At 38.6% G+C, this 23,680-nt stretch overlaps 1 protein-coding gene across 3 annotated transcripts in view; it reads left to right on the top strand.

Moving 5' to 3' along the window:
- Positions 1 to 23,680, top strand: part of pik3r3b (phosphoinositide-3-kinase, regulatory subunit 3b (gamma)) — a 285,238-nt gene that overhangs the window by 255,496 nt on the left and 6,062 nt on the right. The window contains exons 1-9 of one of the 3 annotated variants that reach the window (XM_056460082.1): positions 8,758 to 9,192; positions 16,517 to 16,628; positions 20,155 to 20,253; positions 20,344 to 20,524; positions 21,071 to 21,196; positions 21,372 to 21,514; positions 21,591 to 21,767; positions 21,889 to 21,963; positions 22,049 to 22,219. In XM_056460082.1, coding sequence (XP_056316057.1) covers positions 9,084 to 9,192; positions 16,517 to 16,628; positions 20,155 to 20,253; positions 20,344 to 20,524; positions 21,071 to 21,196; positions 21,372 to 21,514; positions 21,591 to 21,767; positions 21,889 to 21,963; positions 22,049 to 22,219 — 1,193 coding nt within the window. In that variant the 5' untranslated portion in view covers positions 8,758 to 9,083. Of the gene's footprint in view, positions 1 to 8,757; positions 9,193 to 12,257; positions 12,397 to 16,516; positions 16,629 to 20,154; positions 20,254 to 20,343; positions 20,525 to 21,070; positions 21,197 to 21,371; positions 21,515 to 21,590; positions 21,768 to 21,888; positions 21,964 to 22,048; positions 22,220 to 23,680 lie in introns of those variants that run through there. The other 2 variants (XM_056460084.1, XM_056460081.1) reach the window with 2 other exon arrangements.

Below are 23,680 nucleotides of genomic sequence, written 5' to 3' on the forward strand. Positions count from 1 at the left end.
TAACTGCTATTTCAAACCACAGATCAACTCTTTCATGTTCTGTTTGTTGAGCATTTCATTTTATCATCCCTGATATTTCGTTTTAGGGACTGTTTAATCAACATCGTAAGCTGGTAATTAGTCTAGGCTATGTGGATAACGCCTGCTGATATACTATCAGTGCGTCTTGCAGAATCCTCTAGCTCAGACAGGCAAGAGTTAAACAGCCCGTCCTTTATCTGCTGAACTGCAGAATGCTGAGCAATGGTGCCTGATGCCATGACAACCAGAGAGAAGGGTAGCCGAGGAGTAGGCGTGTTGAAAGAAAAGGATGACAAGAAAAGTAGACCCAGGGGAGGAAAGCGAGAGAGAAAGGTAGAAAGGTGAAAGAGAGGCTGATTAAAACTTGAGAACGCTGTAGGAAAACTGGCCAAAAGGTGGAGAGCGGCTGAGAAAGACAATGAGACTGAAGAAGGGGGCATGGGGGCGGGGATTGGCAGACGCTGGGCTGCTTGTTACCGAGTGTCACCGGAGTATTGCATCAGTCCAAGTGGGATGCTCACATTGCAGGATGACATCACAGGACCGCAGACTGCCTGCCACCCAGAAATGGAGACGGAGGGAGGCTGCTTCTGTCTTTGCTAGCTAACAAGCCGGGGGCAGGGAGGGGGGTGTGTGTGTGTGTGCGCTGCTTTTTCTTTTTTGCAGAGTCATTAACACTTCGTTGTCATTTTTGAGACTGCTCTGTTGCGCATACGCTAGCACGGCCGTACTGGTGATTTATGTGTGTTCACACCCCTCAAAATCTCACCAAATCAGGATGAAAAGCGGAGAACAAATACCAGACAGTATGCCTAATCGTTTAACTCGAATCAGAGCGTACATTATCCAAGACACATGACTCCTTCTGCCGAGTGTGCCCATTAATGCTGCCCTGTGGATAAAAGAGACTGATATCTAGCCATGCTTGAAGGTGTATCCGATAATAATGAACTAGTCTGTCTATAATGAGCATCCGGTCTGCGATGTACTTTGTAAGTTAGTCATATGTAATCTATATTTATTATGGAGACTGCAGCAAGGGGGCGGTTTGCCAAATGAAGCTTGCTGTTATTTACTTACTGTCATGATTTTCCAAACTTGAAAGGTTTTTTTTTCTGTAGAACACAAAGAATTCATGAAGAATTGTCTCACTACTATACATATACATGCCTACTCTTTTCAGTATAGTAAGGACTTTAATGATTTAATAATATACTGTGACTTCAGAATGCTTTAAACATAAAGTTCAAGTCATGTGGACTGCTTTTTATAATCTTTTAATGGCCCGTTTCCACTGAGTGGTACAGTACGGTACGGTACGGGTCACCTTTATCAGGCTTGCATTTCCACTGCCAAAAGGGTACCAATGGTACTTTCTGGGCATGGTATATGACAGAAAGCTTTAGTCCACGTGATTCTCACTTAAGGAAATGTAAAAGTAAAGCTGTACGGGTCTTTCACATATCCTCTGAGAAGCACTTCTTACAAAACAGAAGCTTTATACGCATAAATACTTGTGTGTGATTATAACTGCAGATCAATGATCAGTGCAAACCTCTCATCTGTATTTTTTGAAAGTAATTCCGTCATTCCGAGTTCGTAATAGTCCAAAAGATGATGATGATAATTAAACATGGCAGTTTGTTCATGATTTAGGTTGCTGAAAGAATCATTCGCTCCTTTGTTTTTCCGGCTTCTCCTTAGTTTTCTCACGCTTCACTCTCGCGTTTGTCAGTTTCTGAAAGGATCAGATGTCAGAAGCACTTCAATAATCATAAGCACGTTATTATCATCAGCTCAATAAGCTTGTTATTTCAAATACAGACATGCATGTGAGCTCTCTCGAGAAAGTGAAACCTCTCGTGCTGACGGCCTTGTAAACAACGACAGGGTAGATTCTGCTCTTTTTCTTGGCTTTGTGGCTGTTCTTCAAGACGACGACAAGGTTTGTTTAAGCTCAGGTTGGCCATGGCTTGTTATTATATGTATATATTATTACGGTATAATGTCTTAGCTGTGTATTTAAAAATTGTGCACATGCTAGTGATGTATCTCTGTAATGTATCAGCTGCACATCTGGCTCTGCCTTTTGGTACCCTTTTGTTGTGCTAGGTACTCTTTCGAAAGGGTACCATACCATACCCCTTTTTGGTACGTTTTGACAGTGGAAACAGCCATAAAAGCATAATGAATAATACCATACCGTACCACTCAGTGGAAACATGCCATAGTCATACTTTTTCAGTATAATTTAAAGGCTTAAAGTTATAGTTCGCCCAAAATTGAAAATTCTGTCATCATTTACACACTATTAAAATGTATTTGACTTTCTTTCTACTGTTAAAAAGAAGACATTTTGAAGGAAATAACCATTGACTTCTATGTTATTTGTTTTTCCTATTATGGAATGGAAATTATGGAATATTATGGTTTTTGGCTTTCTTCAAAACATCTATTTTTCTGTGGTGATGAAAAAAGAAAAAACAATGAAAAAAGAAACTCACAAAGGCTTAAAATCACAAAAGGTTGTGTATAAAAAACGTTGAGTTATGCTTTTAACCCAATGGTTGAGTTGGGAACATATTTGCTGCTTTGTTGGGTTATTTTTAACCTTTATTTGGTTATTTATTTATTAACTCAACCAGTTTGGTTAAATATTTGGTGCTTTGTTGGGTTGTTTTTAACCTTTATTTGGTTATTTATTTAATAACTTAACCAGTTGGGTTAAAATTTTTTAATTTCAACAGTCAACTGATTTAAGTGACACAGAATAGCTGTATTAATATGTGTACGTAATGTTGTTTTTGCGTTATAAAGTTTATTTAAGCTATAATAACGCCATAATGTTATTTTTTTATTAGATTACCTCTTCATGTCATGATTTTTATAACCATTTCACCAGCACTCTTAATTATTGATAATACAAACGTGCGCTTCATAACCGATCTATATTAAATGGATAAAAACGCTTTCTCTACCTCCTATGTTCATCTCTACAGTTTTTTGTTGTTGGTTTTGGAGAAAATAATACACATATTTGGAATATACATATTTTCAGCTGTCATTCTAGCCTTTAGGACCCAGTGAAGACATCAACCTAGTGTAGTGTTCAGTCTTGGTTAAGGTATTAAATTATATAACCCAATGCATTGGGTTAAAATAAACCATTGTTAGGAAGGTGCTATAACAACCTATAGTTGGGTTAAATGTTGGGGTATTTTTAACCCAACTATTTTAACTGAGTAAAAAGTGAGTAAATTGTATGTTTTGGCTGAATTATCCCTTTCATTTGCCCAAACTGTATTGAAAAAAATAGCAAAGTCATTCTTCTTTTGTGTTCAGTGGAAGAAATATGAATTTTAAGCGGCATGATCAAAAATGATTATAGAAGTTCACATATGACCTATTCCTTTAAAGAAACATGTTGTTCTTTAGTTTTTCTGTTCTTTTTTTTTTTCTTTTGGCTTTGAGAGAAACAGATTATGGCTTATTCCAGGAAGGAAGACAGTGACAGAGAGAGTAGACTGATTCTCATGAGCTCAGCAGAAAAAAAGCAAAAAAGGTGATCGCTCTCACTGTGTGTAATTTACAGTGGATGGAAATTAATTTCCCCTCCGTGATATCAGCTGGGGAACAATGATATTGCTTCTTTCAGCTTTCATCTCCTTTATGAATAATGTATAATGCACACCAGTGGTCACACAACAGCACTGGGTTCTGTGTGCTTCTCCAGTGCCGCCCTCATGTCTGTGTTAAATATGGAACAATGAAGTCACCTATTTGCATCTGAACTGAAATTGTACTTTCCGCTCTAGTCACAGATATAATATAAGATGCTCAAGCCTCAAATCTGCATGTCATCGATTCTCCTTTATACTTCCTTAGCATTTTTACCTTATTTTTTTTAACTGGATTTGACATCGTTTGGCAGGGTCTTGTAGTCAGGCAGATTAGAATCTCATTCTGCTAGTCATGCCTGGCTGTTGGGCTCACATGCTCAGATCAACATTAGGAAAAAGCATTCCAATTAAGGAGTTGGTGAAATAGTCTTTCAAATAATAGTTGTGTTATTTTACAATAGGTTGTTTTCAATCAATGCTTCTTGTGATGCGCGGAATTCAGATGGAGGGCAGGAAGTAAAAAACTGAATGGAAGACATAGGAGAAAGTCTGCATTTTTGCGATTTATACCATATTTCAAATGAGCTATAAATAGAAAATAACCACATATGTTGGACATGATCCTTATATAATGAAGAGGGCCGAGTTTTCTATATTATAGTAAATACTACGGTGTTTGGAGACATAATATAGATAATTACTTGAATTTGTGGAAATTATATTGTGGCTTTGGTACAACACAACTATAGTAATAAACAAGTTATCCAATAGGCTTCAGTTTTCTATGCTATAAATATACACCATCACAATGCACCACAGTTTACACCAACGCTATTTATTACAGTTTATCAGTTTACTATACTACAGTATTCTGTAGCATTCGTTAACAAAGAGTTGTATACATTATACACTTTACTATGTGGTTCAAAAACATGTTTATTATAAATTATGACGTTTTTTCCCCATGCGGATATCTTCCAGACATCACGAAATAACAGATGGAAGTATACAAAAGTGTGGATGCGTAATATGGCTTATTATTTATTTATTTTGAAAGGGGGAAAAAGAGCTCCACAATAATAAATGGATTTGTATACGTGTGGTGGTGTTTGTATCTGATTTTTATAACACATTAACATATAATACACATAGCTAGGCATGTATATAATATTTATTAGTGCTGTCAAACTAATTATCACATTCAAAAAAAGTTTGTATACATGGATGTATTGAAAAAATGTTTATTAGATGCCTTTTCTTCGTTTTTTTTAAGCCAGTTTCTTGAACTTTCCCCCATTTATGAGCAACAACTTTTGGAACTTTTATAAAAGCTGTTTGGCATTTCTTATTATGGCTGATTTAAACAATTATAAACAACATAAAACAGAAACATTTTAATGTTCCGATTGCGATTCCTATGTAGAAGAATCACTTTCTACCCTCCATCTGAATTTTGCACGTCATCAAAGACGTCATGTGAAACAACCTATTGGTTATAATGACATAGTAAATCTTTGTAGGTATACTGTAAAACACCATTTTATGTAAGAATGTAGTTTAATGAAAAAGTCTGAATTAAACTGAACTAAAGTTAATTTGCAAACTGAATTATTATTTCAAAGGTTTGTGGCCATGTGTTAGCTTTGATGCTAATTGCTAACTATATGCTAGTCTACTCCTAAACAGTGACAATGCACATTCTCATTTAAGGTTTATATAGAGAAAACACATCCCTGCACTACACAAACATCTGACAGGTGAAATGTTATTTAGAATGAGAATGTCCTCATCACCAAGTGCATCTTTTTAGGCCAGACCAAGGAAAGTCTGAAATTATTCCATGCCTATTTAATTATCTCTTTAAATTTTAGCATTTTTATGTGTGTGAATGCAGTAAATACTTTGGGACTAACCAAATGTTCCTTCACATGTTTTAGTTCATAGATATCAACTTTGCTAATTGATTAAAGTCGCGGTAAATATACTTGGCAATTTCTTTCTCCTCATAACTCGCACATCTTGGATCCGCCAAATCTAAATCCCCTGCAGACATGCCATAGAAACACTGTTAACATTTAGCTCACTGTCCAATAAGAGGACAGGCTGGACCAATAACAAGCTGCAGTTGGTTGTGCATTAAGGTTTCTAAGGCACACACACTTTTCTGACGCTCAAATCCCTGTGGTCACGTGTGTCTTTCTCCGGTGTTGCAGAAGCAGCTAGCAATACACTGTGGTCCAAAAGCAGACATTTTCGGTCCTATAAATGGAGTAACCTCTAATAAATCCACCGGTCTTGAAATTTTAGTGCATACGGATGTAATTTACATGATCCTGTGGCATTTATTACTTGTTCATTATGCGTTGGGTGTAAGCGATTAATATTTTCCCACAGCATTTATGGATTACTGTGGCTATTCGGTTGCTTGTCATTGTTTTGGATCCATCTGCTCATGCTGAACTGAAGCATGGACAGTGACAATTAAGCAAGTTTGACACAGTTGACAAGGACAGCCTTTGTCAGGCACGAGCCATCTGGAGGGTCCTGCCTGTCCTTCGTTAAAGAGATGCAAACACTGTGATCCTATTTTTGCTCAGGACATCCTCCCTCTTGATGGATAGATCACATGTATGTGAACAGAGGGGCCTGAAAAAGGCAGACAAGAAGGCAGATTGCCATCCATAAAACAATTGTTCCTAAAGCAGACCACCAACCACTGCTGCATTTGATGACATGTACATAAAGAAAAGGCCTGAACTATAGGCAACAATTAGTGAAATATTCAGGATAAATATAATTCATGAAGGAAGTTCATTGTTGATTGATGTACTAGCACATAGACATGCCAGTGAGTTTGTGCTTGACTGAAATGGCATTGTTAATATTTACACCTATATATTATGTAGTGTATATTGTTATAACATGCATGATATTATTATTGTGGGAAATATAGTGAAATTATTATTTCTTATTTAAAGCTTGTGCATGCATTTTAAAAACATTCAAATGGTTATATTAATAGTAGTATTCAACAAAGCATCAAATGTATATAGGCTACCTATTTAAACATATTTACATATGTACACTACATGTTAATCTGGCTCACCACAACATGCCCAACATGTTAATGGAAAATATTCGGATAGTTGTTTTTTAGGCCTAAAGTTTAACACTTTACAGTAAGGCTCTATTTCTTAATATTAGTTCATTAAACTGATGAAAATTGTATGATGAAAACTTGTAAAGCATTTATTAAACTAATATGATGTCCTTTTCAAAGTTAATGTTTTATAACTCATTAAAATTAAATGTAATAACTCTTTTTTTTTTTACTTTATTATTTTCTATTCACATCAACACTGTAAAAATTGAGCTAGTTGTTAGTGTTGAGAGCCTTAAGGAGACCTTATTGTAGTGTTGCATTTAGTACATTATAAACATTTTGCTATTTAATTTGTTTACTCTGAACATTTATACAATAAAGTAATACACACAAAAAATTATATCAGTTATAATGCCACCTAGGCGGCGACAAAGTGGCGCAGTGGGTAGTGCTGTTGCCTCACCACAAGATTTGAGCCCTAGCTGGGTCATTTAGCATTTCTTTATGGAGTTTGCATATTCTCTCTGTGTTCGCGTGGGTTTCCTCCAGGTGCTTAAGTTTCCCCCACATTTCAAAAACATGTGCTATAGGTAAACTTAATAAGCTAAATTGTCCGAAGTGTATGTGTGGGTGTGAATTTGAGAGTGTATGGGCGTTTCCCAGTGCTGGGTTGTGGCTGGAAGGTCATCCGCTGCGTAAAACACATGCTGGATAAGTTGGCAGTTCATTCTGCTGTGGCGACCCCTGATTAATAAAGGGACTAAGCCAAAAAAAAAAATGAATTAATGAAAAATACCACCTCCCCCCTCTTTTTTCTTTTTGTTTTTTTCAATTTATGTTATAGACCTAGTCCGCATAAACTAGCAGTTGCTGATACTTTTCAGTATGTTGATGTACTTCCAATTAAAACAGGATACTGAGTAGGGGGCAGAGCTTTCTTCCTGGTTAAGAATAATGTTGGCTGATGCCGGCAAACTGATGTCAACAGAATAGCCACCACTGCAAACGCAGTAGCAAATGGTCAGTTTGATTAAAGATTACCAAAACAAACTTCCGTGGATTAACTTGTAAGAATTAATTAATCACGTAAAGTATAGCAATGTGTGATAGTAAAAAATAAAGGTTGTATGTTTTGATTTTACACAGTCTTTAATATTGTGATAGTCTCATGTCTCCCTTAAAAACTTCAGCAATAAAGCCAACAACTAAACTTTAAACCTAATGTTTACTAATTCGTTTTTTATTTAAATGGTAGGATTTATTTTATTTTATCAGTCTAACTTTTTAGTTCAACATGACATTTCTCAGTTGGTATTTTCAAACACAGATGATCAGATTTTAGGAGCATCTATTTGACTTGTTATTATGCTTTTATTACACTTATTGGTAATTGTATACTTGACTTGTTGTTATGCTTTAATTACACTTATTGATGCATTTACACCAATAGGTATCTCAAGTAAACACAATATTTTACATCTTACAATATCAAAGTTTCAAAGTATCATCACTACTTCCTCCAACTCTGTTCTCTCCATCAGATTTGCAGCTCATAGTAACGGTTCGACCAATGGGATGTCTACTTCCGCTCTCCGATCAAATTCATTGGATCTTGAGAAACACGCGCCTGCAAATTATGTACAAACTCAGAGTTTGGCAACTAGTTGGAAGAGCCGCGCGTTCTGATTGGCTCCCAAATCTGGAGTGTGCGCTCTCCACGGCTCCTGTAGTGCCAGTGATCCGTTTGAGGCAAGTCTATTGTCTACCAAAGAAGGGGTGCCAAAAATATGATGTCACTTGTGAATGAAACGACACCGTTGCACACTTTGAAATGAAATCAATTACTTATTAACTCAGTTTTCTTTTCGTATTTTAATTAGCGATTATATACATTATCAGGTAAAACGTATGCACAATGAGAGTCTTTGCTCCACACGTATCGGCTATAAACTGGGCTCCCCCGTGCTTGCTCACCGAATGGACTCCTCCACATGAAGTGAAAGGGCCGGTAGACCCGGAGAGCTGATTGAAATGAAGACTACCGTTTCGTCATGGTAGGACGGAGTGGATTGTAGAGCTGGTATCTACTTTCTGTTCTGTCGGACTGTTTAAGAGATTTTTATAAAAATGCTTTATCAAGTTATACCGGATGAGTGAAGCCTGGTGCTTTGACAGCTTTCATATGACACGCAGTTACTCTGAAGCAGGCATTCAGACTGTTAAAGTTGAGCTGTCCGCTCAGTCAGACGAGCTTTTTTATGTTTCCTTCGTTCGTCTGTTGAAAATTAGGTTTTACTCAAGTTGGTAGTCGTTTGGTCGATCACCCGAGGACTCAGACCATGTACAATACAGTGTGGAATACGGAGAAAGAAGATGACGACTGGAGAGACGTGATGATGCCCTATTCCACTGAATTAATATTTTACATTGAAATGGACCAGCCGCCAGGTACAGATACAACTAACAGCACGTTTCGTTCACCCTCTTAATGTAAATTTTGTCATTTCCTTTCTACGATGTTGTTGTAAACCTACAGTATATGACTAATTTTTCCTCTATGAAGCACAAAAGGAAACGTTAAGGGGCTAACAGCCTTAATCACCGTATACTTACATTGTATCATTTTACAATACATTAAAAGTAATGGCGATCGAGATGTCATTCTTTTATCTCCCTTTGTGCTCCATGAAAAAAGAGAAAGAAATGTCGCAAAATGTGCAATCTGACAATGTAGTCCGCTCAGACAAAAGGAGCTTGCGCCTCTTCATGGTTGAAATGTATTTTATAGTAGTGTTACCTACAATGAATCATTATTGGGTTGACATTTACAAAAAATCCTGTCATATCAAAACCTTTCAATTTTTGACAGGTTGTCAGTAAAATGTGCCTTAATCGTGCTTAAAATATAATGTCTGCATTAACATTATCGTGCACATTTTAAATGCATGATAAACGACTTCCCATTCAGACAGGGGAGCCATATTCAAGCAGCTTTCTTCCTATAAGTGCAATGCTGTCTCTCTATCTACTTTATTTTAAAGTAACAGTTAACCCGAGTGTCAAAATACTGTAATGTACTTAACCTTTTGTTTAAAATCCATGACTTTTCTTTAGGAGCACACAAAATTAGATGTTTGACAGAATGTACCTCATTCACTTTTCAATGCATCTTTTTATACAAAAGTGAGTAAGCAGTCATTTTTCATTTCTCTTTTTAGATTGAACTAGTTTTTAAAGGTGCGACTATAGTATATACTTTATATGTACTCAATTATGTTGTTTTTTATATATATAATTTATGCCCTGTAAATTGTTCAATGAAAAAAAAAATTGTTTGTACAGGGATTGTGTTACAGGTCTTGCTATAGTCTGACAGGTTTCCCCTCAGGAGATTCGAATGTTTTGCATGACTCGCCACAAATGGCATCTATATGCAAAATGTGGAGAGTTCAGAATGCATTCTCTGAATTGGTTTGTCACTTTTAGTAGTGTTATACTCGATCCGAACTGTTCTATTTTCCCAAGACATCTTAGTAAATATGGACTTTTCACAGCTTATAGTCACATAACTGACTCGATGCTTAAGGCTTTTTAGTGGTCTTTTGGAGTGACTTTCCCACCTTTTTAAATGTTAGTTTTGGTGTTTTGCACACTTAATTCAAATCCAGTGCTGTTCATGTGTCATTTATTAAGTGCTGACACCATTTTATTGCCATTAACAATGATGTCATAGACTGGAAACTGGATCCTATTCAGAAGTCACAGCCATAGTTGACAATGGGTCGTTAATTCACGCCGTTAATTCCTGCAATAAAAGGACAAATGACTCTTTAGGAAGCGTGAAATGTGAATGGAATGGGAAAGAAACTGTGTTTGACAGATTTGCATGACGCCGTTCTTTAATGTGACTATTGTTTGAGGCAGAAGCACAAACCACATTTTGTGGATCATTTCTCAACAGTCTATCTGTAACATTTTTATGATTTTGTTGTCCGAGTGTTGCAGCGATGGTGCTGTTTTCACATGTATGCACGCAGTTAGTTATTTCTTATTCCAAATGCAGCCTATTTCAAACAGTGAGCAAAATTAATCAAGTTTCCCTGCGTTGTTTAAAGAAACAAAGCCCAATGCTCCGTCCTAACTTCCTCATTTCTTAGAAAATGAGCTGTGGTGGACTGAACGGATCTGGCAAGCAGGATTCTGGGTTGAATAGTCCTTCGATTGCTCTGCCACGGGGATGAATGAGCACAGCACTGTGTGATCAACCCACACATTAATCTTATCTTTCATTCTCTGCCGCTGCACACAGGTTTATCAGATCTCTCCTTTTTTTCTATGCTTCCATTTGTCCCCATGTAGTGGCAATAGCCACTCATTGACTTATCATCTGCTTCTTCCTCAACTCTCAACACTTCATCTCAGAGACAGCATTCGAGAAGCAATGCAGGACAGTGAAATTTGCTTGGCCCGAGAGGAGATCGGTAGATTAGAAGGAACGACGGGAAAGGAACGAAATAGGACAAGCTTCCCATGCAGATGTTCATTAGAATATTTATTACAAACTAACTCCGATGTGAAAGACTCTGAGGTAAAGCCCTGTATGTGTGTGCGTCTGCAAACAAGCAAGCGACCGCTTTGTTCCGTTGCAGTGTCCAATGAGCACAGGTGCCACACCGCCCCCAGGGGAAAGTTGGCCTCTGTCTCTTAGGCCCAGTGATGTGTGAGTGTAATAAAGGCTGCCAGAGCCGTGTGTTCTGGGCGGACAACAAAAGTGCAGCGACACCAAAGGGAAACTCAGCTTCTGACATCCATTAATGGGCATTCGTATGACACAAGGGATGGAAATGTCACCATATCTCGCTTGATACATGGGTCTTTCTTTGTTCTGTGCCTTTTCAGCTTGTTCAGTCCTGAATTTATTTAGCTTGTTCATTCATAAATGTCGACGGAAAATTTATATGTTGAGGTAGCAGGGTTTTTGGGGGTTTTTTTTTAAGCAGAGTGTAATAGTGCGACATTTCTCTTATTCTGTAACATGTAGGCATATATGCATAAAAATAGAAGTGTTATTATTTCATTCATACACTAATTTTTATACATTTATAACTGAATTAACATTGACTATTCTTAATTATTGATTCCTTATCTTATTATTACTATTATATCTATATATAAGTTCATAATTTTTCAATGTTTTGAAAACTAGTTCACTTCTTGGATTTTGTAATCTGACTAGCAAAGATGCGCCTGTGAAGTGGTTCTTTGCATATGTTCGCCTCTGCATGTGTTAGCGTCGTTGCCTTGTCTCTCTCTGGGAGGAGCGCTTCCCCCTCCTACATCATTCCCCAGAGTTTTACGTTCTCTCTTTCTCCGTCTCATATGGTTGTGTCCACCTCCCCTTCTGCGTTCTCATTGGCTGTTGCCGACTTCTCCATTGAGAGGGTTTGTTAAGCCAGCAGCATCTGAATTTAGGAGCAGGGATTTTCCCTCTGGCTTTAGTCTGAAAGGCAGAGCGAGTGCGCGAGGGAGGGTGGAGAGAAAGCAAGAGCGAGTGGGAGAGAGAGAGGGAGAGGGAGAATAAGAGGACTCGTGTCACAGACAGCTGAGCGCAGGCTGTATACATGCAGCTCAAAAAGGATCCCGAGGAGGACGGTAAGGGAGGCACCATTCTTTTCTTTAGCATTTTCATGGTCACTGTCTTTGCTTCCGTAATTTTTTTTGTCTTATATGGCTATTGTAATGCTCTGAATAGACTGTCAGGGGAGCACAATGACAATTAGTGTTTGTCCTATTGTGTGGGAAGTGTCCTCGATGTTCTATAGATCGAGACATGCATTGATGTCAACATTTATTAACATAAGAATTGTGCTTTTTGTGTTTGTCTGTTCCTTAGTTACTTTTAAATTTCTTGTTTTGTAATTTTGTAAATGTGGAAAAAATATTTAAGTCTTATGGCTTTTGTGGGAGTTCAGCTGCAGGGATGGTTTTCAGTCATTCATTAGGAATAGGTAGTGACAGTGCCCCGTGTCGATTTGTGTATGGAGCCTGTATAGGTTCACATGTGGTAGTAAGTGTCCCTGATGGACTTTTTAAACCACCCATGTGCTTAGTGACACTTTTAATTCATTCCCCCTGGATGGGGATGTGGCAGTCCATGCCTGCTGCTCCTCTCAATGGCACTGTCATTACTCTCTGCCACATGCCTTTTCTCATGCTAATTCACTCTCTAATTTGTACATACAAACCCTGAACTAAACTGTCTGTGGTGTCAGTCCTTGTTTGTGTTCTCTTTTAAAGTACGGTTGCTTCATCAGATCTCACCTGTAGAACCAGAAGTTTGATAGTGTCTTTTTGTGAAAACTAAATAAAACAGTAGGACTGTGGAACACTGAGCCCTTGAGATCTTAGCTGCACATTGTCATTTATGTTTGTTTCCTAAACAATGGACTGGTTGGTCGTCGACTGCCATAGGCTTCACCTATGGATGTATAGTTTTCTTTGTTCAGATGTGCGCAGCTCTGCAGCGTTGCACTCATCGTTCTTTCTCATCCATTTCTTCCACCAAGCTCTGCAGCATTGCTAAGCTTGTCATTATTACTCATCCTTCCATCCTTGTCACTTTCGCTTTCTTACTTTTGCCATTTTATCTTTCCTTACAAGTTTTTTTTTCCTTTTTTATTAATTAAAAATAAATATTTGTGCAGTTTGTTTTGCATTCCTTGTGAGGCATGGTGAGCTAAGTTTTATAATAGAAATGTTAAAGAAATGCTTTCGCATTTGTCATTTAAATCGAGTCCTTTGTTTGCTTAGTTTTGCAGTAAATCATGATCGTAATTTGTTTGGATCGGTGAATGGTAGCTTTAAAAACGACTGCAAGCTGCGATTATGTGGCCTTTCCATTGTGTGCTCCACAGCTGCGATATCTCTGACACTAACACGGATGGGCTGACCTCCGTAATGAGATCACCTAGTCACATCTCTGCTTCTTTCTTTTATTCTTTCTTCTGCTTTCCATGCTCACAACCCAACAGTAGCTCACAAAAATACCCAAGTGTATGTGTGGGATAAAGGTGGTCACATACTTGCTGACGGTGGAAAACTGCTAGGCAGGAATTTGAGGTTTCAGCTGGGCTTGTGCACCTGCCTTTTGGGTTCCAAAGAGAGTGAGTAAAAAAAAAAAAGGAGGGGGGTCATTTCCTTTTCTGATGGCAGACTGCTACTGTAGCTCTGAAAGGCACTTTGTGATGAAATCAACTGCATTTGAAAAAGAAATTGACACACTTAGATTATATTTATATAAAGTGTTTGCCTGTTTTAAGCTCACAACTGTGTCTCTGAATTACGTTAGGAAGAAAAGAAGGTTAGCCTTGTGGGCTTTTGCAAATGTAATATTAATATGGTGATTATTGTGTTGGCGTAGAGGGAACAGAAGGTTATCCTTTGTCAAATGACTCTTTATAAGCTGCATTGCTGGTCCCCAACCAGGTGGTGAGCACCAGCAGTTTGTGACAGGAAAACGCACAGAGACCCCATATTCTCAAGTTGCTACTTCCTCAAAATAATTTTCCTCTGAAGGCATTTTGGCCGATCTACTTCCAGACCAACTGACAAAGAATTGTGTGTCTGTGTGTGCGCGCGCACCTGCTGGAGCATAGTTTGGGTGGGGATGTGTCCGTTAAGCTGGCTTCACTTTGACTGGTTGAAGCCGCTCACCCCACCAGACTAAGGTGTTTCCTGTGGGCTTGTGGAGGGAGGAGTTGTCACTCTTCCCAGGTCTCTTTTAACTCTGACTACACTCATGCTTTCTCACTCTGAAAACCACCACTGCTTTTAATTAATGACACCCTCAAAGAAATTCATTCAAATGCCCCTCTCCCACATACAGAAACTTTTAGAAACTTCCCTCCACAAATGTTTGCAAAGTTGGGAAGAAATGAATCTTAAATTAAAACTTTTTGCCAACATTAGGAAGTGTCTTTTCTGTTATATGAAATATAAAGTTTATAAATATATTTTCTTTTGAGAGGATCCAGTTGTGTGCAGAACTGTGGGTCATTCCACAATGTGCCAGCACAGTGATTCATTCATTGGCTGCACTGTGCGTTGGATGTCCCAATAGGCTTTTATTTCTCTGACTCACCTCCGGTGTATTGGACATAAGTGTTGCCTCTTTTCATTCACATAAAGGATAGTGTTTTCCTTGGGTAGAAGTGCCCGATGGTTTCAAAAATCAGCTAGAGCTTTTATGACATGTGGATGGTCTCTTTCTCTAGACAATGCCTTTCCCAAAATGCCTTTGCTAACTCCCCCTTCTTTGTCCTGTCATAGACATGCACACACTCTCATGCAAACCTGTCTCTGCCAGGTTAAGGACAGGTGGGGTATTTAAAAAACATTTTATTACATAATGATGTGGCCATACATGTCCCCCCTTAACATCCCACTAATATTTTAAAAGTATTACCACATATTGCTTGTGTATGTCTTTGGTTTCACTTAAACGCCTTTGAATAAACCATGCATTGAAAGCGAAGATACATTGCTGTGTCAAAGCCACTGTTGCGAGTTTCAGCTAGGTCAAGGGGAGGTTAGTTTGGTTTGGCATTAGGTGCAGAGCTTGAACACTGCTTCTCTGTGCATTTCAGACGGACTTGCTCTTTGAGTTTTTTGCCTCAAATTAGTACGACTTTGCCAACTGCACCTGGCTAAGCACTTTCAGGTTTCACCAAAGCACTTGTACCTTATTTTGTACCCTCTAGTTTTCTAATAACTAGTTTTCCTGCTGAAAGTTGTTTGTCACCTCATTTTCATGTCATTTAACCATCATTCAGTTCTTGGCTGGGGTTATAAGACTGAGAAGATTAGATGCAAGAAAGCATTCTGTGAAGACGTAACTCACAGAATATACTTTCATAGCGAAATCTCTCTGTAGTAAGGGTGTCGTGATGTACTGCATGGCTGAGCAGCACATTCCAGTGACCCCTGACCCTCAAGATAGCAAGAGCAGCATCAGCGTTAGCTTTGCAGCATGCTGTTGCGGCAGCTGTTGTTTGCTTTTGCTGGCAACAAAGGAAGGATTTCACTCAAAGGGAAGAAACCTGTTAGTTACAGATTCAGCAAGTAACACAAAAAAAGCAACATTGGCTGTGGAGGTCATTTGTTTTTTGTTTACACTTACATGAGCCGAACGGAATATGATGTTGTTGCATTTTCCGTGAAAACTGATCTTTTGCATTTTCAGTGGAAATCACTGTTGCATTTTCCAAAACAGCTCACCTGACTTAAGTTGATGTGAAGGCGTCATAGGTTGGGAAAAAATATTAAAAGGCATTCCATGGGAAAATCGAGGCTTTATGTGGTAAAGGTCAATAGTTAAAGCTGGGCGGTAAACTGCATACTGGTACTACTACATGACTGTTTTAAATGACATTGGTTTTTGGATCGTGCTGAATTGTTTGGTTTTTCTGAAGAGTACTGTTTTGCATGTACTGTGGTAAATCTGTATTTTAGGTTGTATTCTAACCACTTTAAGCTCAAATTTAGACTTTCTTGGCAGCACAAACATATTCTTGAGGATTGTCCATGCGTGTCTACTTCTCTAAATGAACAACCATTTGTTAACACAGACATTCACTTAGTTCAGACTCCAAGGAGATTAGATTTTCATCTGTAAGGTCACAGCAGTAACTTTTGATCTGCTTCATATCTCAAGGATTGATCATGAGATTAAAAGATTTTCCACTCAGAAAAATCTCTCTCATTTCTTTTGCAGCTCTTCCTCCCAAGCCAACAAAACCCATGACACCAGTAAATGGCAATGGTGTGAAAGAAGCCGCCAGCGGCTCACTGCAAGAAGCAGAATGGTACTGGGGAGACATATCAAGGTAGGAGTCACTTGACAATACATTCCATTTCTCACGTGATTGAATTTCTGTCTGTTCTGCTCTCAAATATTTCCTAAAACTTGTTAACTCGTATGACATTGCCCTAATCATGTGTTTGGCATGTATGTCAGTGTAGATGTCAGGTGATAGTTGGCCAGTGTAGTCATATGATTGCATACAGAGCAGTTGAAAATCTTACTGGATTCTCAAAATATTTTTCTCCTTTGAGAATGTCAGAACCTCTTCTTCCATTCCCTCCTTCTGATGGCGTCTATGTCGGTAGCCTGGAGGTGAAATCTCACTCGCATCTCATTCAGCAGTCCGCTCTTCTGCTGGATATCTAACAAGGCCACTGGGTGCTGCTCTGCAAACTTTTTCAGTTTTTTCTTTATGTAAGCTGGTGAACTTATTTTGATCCTCCCCTTCTTTTGGCTCACTGATCCTAGAGGCATGTTCCTTTTTCCGCAGCTGTACAAAAGCAGAAAGGCAATGAAATGCGGAGAGAAACAGAGTTTAAAGAGAGCGAGAGAGAGGGGTGGTTTAGTTGCCATTACTTAAGGGCATGGATAGAAGAGCCCAAATCTCCAAAATGTCAAGCAGTCTGGCCAGTTTCCAGCACAACCCATAAAACTCTCAGGTTTTAGCAGATTAGTCTGCTGCTTAGTGACCAGCTTTAGACTCGTTTGATGTCGGGTGAGTATAAATTCTGCAGAGATGCTCACAGGCTCACCAATCTCTCAAGCCCTTGCTATCCTTTAACTCATGCAGTCCCTTTCCAGATAAACCAGAGCTGCTTTTTGCTTTGCTTTAAATCCATCTGCAGTGCTTTTACTCGTTTAAGAATCATAAAGTAACTCCAAAGCGAGGTACTGCTGAATTACAAATGTCAAAAGTCTGTTATTCCATACAACCATACAAGTATTTGTTTAAAGCTTTTAGGGGCTTTTTATGTATGTTCCAGTTAAGAACATTTTAATCAAATGGAGACTGCAGTGATGTATAGGCATGGAACGATAACCAGTTTCAGTGTTTTACGCAGTTTGGAAAATTCATGGTTTTAAAACTGCCAGAATTTTCTGGTATACTGTTTTTTTATTTGTTTTTTGCAGCTATTTTAATTAGTTTTTTTATAACAACAATATTTCCAGTGGAAAAAGACCCTTCACATCAAAAGCTACTGGTCAAAATATTGTAAATGCTTCTTAAAACAAAATATATTGTGTTCAATTGGGGGAAAAGTTATTGTTTTTTACCCAGACATTTAAAAATGTTATCATACAAAGGCTATCATACAGTCACAATCTTATATCAGCCCATGCCTAGTGGCATAGTGCATTGACAGATTACATTACACAGTAATGGTGGTCAGCCATGTTATGATCTTTCAAGTCTTTTTTTGTAAGATTTGATATGCTTGAGATAGTGGTGTAACAAATCGCAAATCTCACGGTTCGGATCAGATTATGGCTTTTTAGTCAGACCATTTTTCGGATCAGCCAAAAAGGGGAGGAGACAAATGTAATTTGCTTTCCATTTATTACAAAAACAGTACTGCAAGACACTTTTGGTTTTAACAAACCAAAAAACTAAATAAAAATAAAAAGAAGAAATAATCAGCTAAATAGAAATAAAATGTAAAATTCAGTACTGTGAAAAATTCACTGTTTCTACTACTGTATAAATCTAACATTATAATTTGTACAGCCCATATTTATTTGTAGTCTCATTTTCAATAAATGATTTATTTATTCACTCATAAAATTTCATGTTTCATTGCTAGATGTTTCATTTTTTTTGATGGCTGGTTGTCACCTATTGGTTAAATAACGTAATTGCTGCCTACAACATTCATTTTTGTGCGTCGTTAAATGCATATGACTGTGATTTTAATCTTTACCATAAGCATCAGAGGTTTTATCTAAACTATAAACTGTTATCCCAGTACTTCTATATTATTTGACTGTTTGTAACTTCATAACTAACTCAAAAGATTGAAGACTCGATCTCTTTCTTGATTTTTGTGTTCTTCAAGCACAGATTTGAATGCAGCAAGTCGAAGGGTTAATAGACATATGCAAATCACCATCATTTATAATTTATGTTGCGTAGGTGTTGAGATCCCGATCTTTTAATGATTAATCGTGCAGCTTACACTGAATGCATTAAAGCAGGCTAAACAAGTAGTGACAGAAAACACCTTTAATAACCTAAGAAACCCACAATATCCTGAATAACCTACCACAACTTTCCCCGTCATCATTATATTTTACAGGAAAGCCTAAATGCTTTCATACATGTGATTTGAATGACGTGACTGTCAATTCACAGGCCACACGTGTTCCGAACCACAGGTTGTGATCTGTACAAATTATGGATCAACTGTTATCCATTACACCCCTAGCTTGAAATAAAGTCTAGATGAGATCAACTTTGACTTTGTTTTAAAATATATAGGGTTTACTTCCTGATGTTATTGTACACAATTTATAAAGGCCAGCTATTCATTTATTTTATTAATTAGTCTAACAATCATTGCTATTCACCAAGGTATTTACCAAAAATATTTCCATCAAGTGGTTTTTGAATGGAAAAACAGAAATTTGCTTGACATTGGCATCAGTGCTACTTGGAGATCATGCGCATGACACAGTGAGCACAGTGACAAACCTAGTTATTTCTCTGCTGTCTTTAGTGCAATGCTGTATTTCTGGAACATCTTGTTTCATTTCAGCGTGTCACATGACAGCAGTATAATTGTTCACGAATGTCTCACATTGCTTTGATTGCCAAAGTTTGTTAGAAGTTCTTTGATCAAAACCAGTTACTAAAACAGGACACCTCCCTAATTAACAATGAACTTGCTGATGCACTGCAGTCTAAAAAATGTACCTGATTTTTTTTCATCTCTAAGTGCAGGAGGTGACTCCTCCCACAAAAAAATAATTTGAGTATTGCTTAGTCAAAGGCTTCTTACCTCAGCAGCACGAAGTAGGCTAAATTTACCTCCTCCTAAGAGACCGGGCCAGGGTCAGCTGAGCTCCAGCATGACTAGGCTGTTGGCTGTCAGGAGAATAGAAGGAGGGCTGGAAGTGGAGGGGTGTGACATTCCTCCTAGACAGACTAAAATGGAGAAGGGGCAAAAAAAAAGCAGGAAAGTCTTTGAAGCCTGTCAGCTTCTCCGCTGGTCGTCTGGAGGCACTTTTAAAGCAGCAGACTGTCTGATTTCGAGACAAGAGCTGGAGGCATCAGCGTACATGTGGGCGTGCAGGACAGGGTCAACAGTTAAAGCATACAAAGATGTCTCACTCTCTGTAGCAGACAGATGGCTGGAGCAGTAAGCATCATCACAGACCAGTGCCTTTGCCCTCTGCCAGACCAAATACTGTCAGGCAGAGAGTTTAGTGTGTGAAGAGTGAAGGACGGACCACAGGAAACTTATTTATGCTTTAATTACTAGGAACAAGATTTGATGCGTGGATTATTTGCAACACCAACCGTTTTCTTTCTCTTTTTTCATTCATTGCAGGGAAGAGGTGAATGATAAATTGCGAGACATGCCTGATGGTACTTTCCTGGTACGGGACGCTTCAACCAAGATGCAGGGAGATTACACATTAACGCTAAGGTAACACAATTTTGAAAGCTCCTTCAAGATCTCGCAGTTCGGTTTGTATTGATCTGAAGTACAACGCAATTCTTTTTTTCCCCCTTGCAGGAAAGGTGGAAACAATAAGCTAATAAAAATCTACCATCGAGATGGGAAGTACGGATTCTCAGACCCGCTCACGTTTAACTCCGTGGTGGAGCTCATCAGTCACTACAGACATGAGTCACTGGCCCAGTACAACACAAAACTGGATGTTAAGCTCATGTATCCGGTCTCCCGCTACCAGCAGGTAAATGGGTTTAGATTGTGGGTGGGGGGGTATCACTTTACAGCCTCCCTTCCTTTACTTTTACCTCGCTGTCCTCCCACCTCTCCCTCCCTCCAGCCCTAAAGAGCATGTTTGCTGAATGAATTGTGCAGCTTGTTGTGAGTGAAACTGCAGAGGCAGCAGGATGCTTTTGGCATGAAATATTACTTTGTTTATTGCCACAGCAGCGCACCTCCTAAATAATTGCACACATCCACAGTGTCGAAAGGCCATCCAGGCATTTATTCCTTTCCCCCACTCCTCCTCCCTCGCCCGCCCGGTATCTTTCTCAGACACACAGGTGCTCATTATTTAGGGGGTTCCACAAATTTAAGCCCTCGAGAGGCACTTACAGATTCCAAGATTTTTATTAATGATTCCTGGGAAAAAAGAATTCCTGAAAAATGGCTTTCACTTTGTTAGCAGAACCTACCATAGGTTGCTGCGAGCAATTCTTTTATCCCCAGCACACTTTTCCCCTCTCAGCAATTCATATCAATAACAACGCTTTTACTCTCGCTCTCTCAGGATCAGCTGGTGAAAGAGGACAACATTGATGCAGTGGGAAGGAAGCTCCAGGAGTATCACAATCAATATCAGGAGAAAAGTAAAGAATATGACAGACTCTACGAGGAGCATACAAAAACCTCACAGGTAAGCCTCTTAGAACATCGCTATTTGATCGATAGACATCCAACCTCTTAACTCCAACCCCGAACGCAATGTGTATACAAACAATTCGAGAAGCCCATTAACCAAGTGTGTGAAGAGGCGCGTTCCTTTGAGGTTGCGTCACATCCATTGATTTTTTTCTTTCCTTTCATTGCAGGAGATCCAGATGAAACGTACTGCAATAGAGGCCTTCAATGAGACTATTAAAATATTTGAAGAACAGTGTCACACACAGGAGCGCTACAGTAAGGAATACATTGAGCGATTCCGCAGAGAGGGCAACGACAAAGAGATTGAGAGGTACGCAGAGTTCACAATTAAGAGAGCTCCGGATTGTCAGCCTTGATCTAAGGGTTTTTCAATTGTTATTTCTCAGGATTATGATGAACTACGAGAAGCTCAAATCCCGTCTGGGCGAGATTCACGACAGTAAGACCCGGCTTGAACAGGACCTGAAAACGCAGGCTCTGGACAACAGGGAGACAGACAAGAAAATGAACAGCTTAAAACCAGATCTCATTCAGCTCCGAAAGATTAGAGATCAGTACCTTGTGTAAGCAAAGCATCCTTCACACCTCATTCCATGTCATCATCATAACTGTTTTGCTTGAGTGCACTGTTTTTTCGTCAAGTGTAAACACTCTGCTGACTCATGCTATTTATTCTTTACACAGTTGGCTAAATCATAAAGGTGTACGACAGAAACGAATAAACGATTGGCTGGGGTTAAAAAACGAGAACACAGATGAGTAAGTAAAGTTTATTTAACTTTTGAGGTCATGGATTTGCGAGTGGCTCCTGTAAAGCATCTAACACATTTTCTAACTACCACAGTACCTACTTTGTCAGTGAGGAGGATGAGAATCTGCCACACTATGATGAGAAGAGCTGGTTCGTGGGGGACCTGAACCGAACGCAGTCAGAAGATTTGCTACATGGCAAACCTGACGGAGCTTTCCTCATCCGAGAAAGCAGCAAGAAAGGCTGTTACGCCTGCTCTGTTGTGTAAGTATCTTAAGATGTAGTACACCATTCAGTTAGTATGATGCCAATAGGCATGGGCCAGTATAAGATTCTGACGGTATGATAAACTTGGATAAAATATCATGGTTTGACAATGTTGTGATTACTGCTCTAAAATATATTCTTTTTAAATGTCTGGGTAAAAAACGTCACAATATATTTTATTTTGAGAAACATTTAAAATATTTAGGAGCAGTAAACATGTCAGGCTAAATAATTCAAATCAATCATTGACTTCTGTTGTCATCCTTAGTTTTAAAAACACAGATTGTTTTACAATTTAAAATGGACTCTTTGGATATCTTTTCTGCTGGAGATACTGTTGTCCTAAACCAAAAAAAATTTTATTAAAAATCTTACACATACCATAGGAACGGTATAGCAGAAAATTTTGCCGGTTTTAAAACCTTGACTTTTCCAAACCACGGTATACCTTGAAAACGGTTATCGTCCCATGCCTAGATGCTAATGAACTGGGGGGAAATATCTATGACAACAAAATATTTTCTCTGACTACATACCTCCATGTCATCGTTATGTAAATATTTGGTCATTTTATTAATTCAATTTTAATAAAAAAAAAATAAACTTTATTAAGGCCATTTTGGGTTTCTTTTCTTTGTCACGTGGGGTATATAAAATATTTAGCAGTGAGCTAAAAGTTAGCGAACATTTTGAGAGATACAGAATCCGATGTCCTATTTTTATTCTTCATCACTCCAAAATTATGTTTTGCAAGCAAAAATTTGCAATAAATAATCTAGATTTCAAGAATTCTCACTTAGCTCATGATTTATAAATAGCTTGTTTGGCATGCTGTCCCTGGAGAGAGCACTGAGCTCAAGGGATCCTCGGGCCCAGGGCGAAGGGAGATTGAGTTTAGGTCAATCTCAAAACTCCCCCGCTGCTGAGGCTAAGGTGAACTTCCTGAGAGTAAGACATTTAAAAAAGAGACTTAGGCTTATTCTGTCTATAATATGGAGCATATTTGGATAGTGGGAGGAAAACGGGTAACCCGGGGGAAACCCAAGCAGACACGGGGAGAACATGCAAACTCCACACAGAACTACCAGATGGCCCAGCGAGGACCCGGAGCTATTGGTATTCTTGCTGTCAGGCAACAGTGCTGTCACACAGGTGGAAGAATTAGGGGAGGGGGGCTTTCTTCCAGACGGAGATAGTTGTAGAAATGAAAGAAGGATGTATATAGTGACTTGGCATCCTTTGACTGGAGGATCGTGATTACCTAATGTGGGCCAGCTAGGTCAATCAAGAGCGCGTGCTCCTTTTAAAATTAGTTTAATATTAACCTTCACCTGTATTTCTCAGTCTTTTCAGCATGTATTAAAACAGTACCTTTTAACAGATACGTAGTGCACAACACATCAATGGATTGATCCCATTTGATTATGATCACCTTTAGAGCGTTATCTTTGTCACTGA

This window comes from Danio aesculapii, chromosome 6, assembly GCF_903798145.1.
Source record: "Danio aesculapii chromosome 6, fDanAes4.1, whole genome shotgun sequence".
Classification (NCBI taxonomy): domain Eukaryota; kingdom Metazoa; phylum Chordata; class Actinopteri; order Cypriniformes; family Danionidae; genus Danio; species Danio aesculapii.